The sequence below is a fragment of the Cervus elaphus genome, chromosome 18 (genome assembly GCF_910594005.1).
Source record: "Cervus elaphus chromosome 18, mCerEla1.1, whole genome shotgun sequence".
Lineage (NCBI taxonomy): Eukaryota > Metazoa > Chordata > Mammalia > Artiodactyla > Cervidae > Cervus > Cervus elaphus.
Window position 1 is genome coordinate 112,669,025 of NC_057832.1, and position 2,136 is coordinate 112,671,160.

Genomic DNA, 2,136 nt, shown 5'->3' on the forward strand with positions numbered 1-2,136 from the left:
TGTTTTCTTTTGAGCCAATATAAAAATGGTAGATTATCAATAATAGTAAGTTGAAGAGAAAAAATAAAACAAGGCCCAACTACAATTCTCTTATCCGTCTCAGCTCATTAAAGGCTAAGAGACCAGAGTCTAGTAAAAACACCAAAGGAAGAAAAAGTTCTCAGAATATCCCACTAAGCTCTAAGATTCATTAAATGTTTCCTACAGCTTTACTTTTTAAAACAACTGTGTCTGAATCTATAGAGGAGATCTGGTGAAAGTCACATCTGTTACTTTATTTACCCCCAGGAGGAGGTCATGTTACTACTACTAATCATACTACTATAGAACTACTCCCAGTAACAATTCACAAGTACTTTTTCCATAAGTTTCCTTCGTTTGAGCTTAAAAGTACTGTGAGTTGCATAAGGCTGTTTTATAAATAGAAGTTTGTCACTAAACTGAGATCACATAGCTGCTAAATAAAATTAGGTTTCAAACCTAGGTTCACTCATTCCAGATCTTTCTGTAAGTTTCTCTCTATTCCCAATATTTCCTTTTATAATAGATTTATCCAGTTCATCATGATGGGTCTAGCTGACATATCTAATGCAGGTTTTAAAAAAAAATTTCCAATCAAGTTTTTCTTCATTGTTTGTCATTTTATCCATCATTGTCACCTACCATCCTTTCCATATCCTAGAATCTGTTGTAAGCTGGTTAAGATATGGAGTTCTTAAAATTGCTCTGTGGTTATCTTCAGACTTTAACTGAATCTCCTAGAGACCACATCATGTTCTTATAAAAGCACTGGGCTGTCTCTGATACAGAGTAGGTATAATATGTATCAGTATAAAGCCTGTCATCTTGACCCATAAATGATCTGAAACATCTGACTAAGGCTGGTTAATTTCATACAGTATGTATTGATAAAAAATTATTTTTTTGATTCTTTGAATATTGAAGGCAAAAGGAGAAGGGTGCATCTGAGGGATGATATGGTTAGATAGCATCATCAAATTAGTAGACATGAATTTGAGCAGCTTTGGGAGGTAGTGAAGGCAGGGAAGCCAGGTGTCTTGCAGTCCATGGGGTTACAAAAAGTCAGACATGACTTAGCAACTGAACAGCAAAAACGGTTCTTTGATTCAACAGCTTCTATTATTTCTGAGTCTCTGCAGATTAATAACGTCACATCTTTTAATGGGAGCAGATAACCAGACTTGGGCGAGAGAATTCATTCTCCTCGGCCTGTCCAGTGACTGGGACACTCAGGTGGCTCTCTTCGTCCTATTCTCGGTCACTTACCTGCTGACCCTGCTGGGGAACGTCCTCATTGTCCTTCTGATCAGACTGGACGGCCGACTCCACACTCCCATGTATTTCTTCCTCAGCAACCTCTCCCTCGTGGATGTCTCCTACGCTACGAGCATCGTTCCTCAGATGCTGGCGCACTTCCTTGAGGAACATAAAGGGATCCCCTATGTGAGCTGTGCGGCTCAGTTATTCTTCTCCCTGGGCCTGGGGGGGACTGAGTTTGTTCTCCTGGCCGTGATGGCCTATGACCGCTATGTGGCTGTGTGCGACCCCCTGAGATACCCGGTCATCATGCACAGAGGGCTCTGTGCTAGGCTGGCCGTCACATCCTGGCTCAGTGGCTCTGTCAACTCTCTCATCCATACTGCCATCACCTTTCAGCTGCCCATGTGCACGAACAAGTATATTGATCACATATCCTGTGAAATCCTAGCTGTGGTCAGGCTGGCCTGTGTGGACGACACCTCCAATGAGATCTCAGTAATGGTTTCTAGCATTGTCTTGCTGATGACACCTTTCTGCCTGGTTCTCCTGTCCTACATCAGGATCGTCTCCACCATCCTAAAGATCCAGTCCACAGAGGGGAGAAACAAAGCCTTCCACACCTGCGCCTCTCACCTCACAGTGGTTGTCCTGTGCTATGGTATGGCCATTTTCACTTACATCCAGCCCAGTTCCAGCCCTTCTGTGCTTCAGGAGAAGCTGATCTCTGTTTTCTATGCCATTTTGATACCCATGCTGAACCCCATGATTTACAGTCTAAGGAATAAGGAGGTGAAGAGAGCTTGGCAGAAACTACTAGGACAATTATTTGGATTAACGTCGAAACTGGCAACTTGA

General features: G+C 42.4%; 1 protein-coding gene across 1 annotated transcript; it reads left to right on the top strand.

The window, feature by feature from the left end:
- Positions 1–1,182: 1,182 nt before the first annotated feature.
- LOC122674622 (olfactory receptor-like protein OLF3) lies at positions 1,183–2,136 on the top strand. Its single transcript, XM_043873132.1, has one exon. The coding sequence runs from the start codon at positions 1,183–1,185 to the stop codon at positions 2,134–2,136; it is 954 nt and encodes a 317-aa protein (XP_043729067.1).

Excerpts from the sequence above, each read along its gene's own strand:
- LOC122674622 (XM_043873132.1), top strand. The coding sequence starts at position 1,183 with ATGGGAGCAGATAACCAGACTTGGGCGAGAGAATTCATTCTCCTCGGC.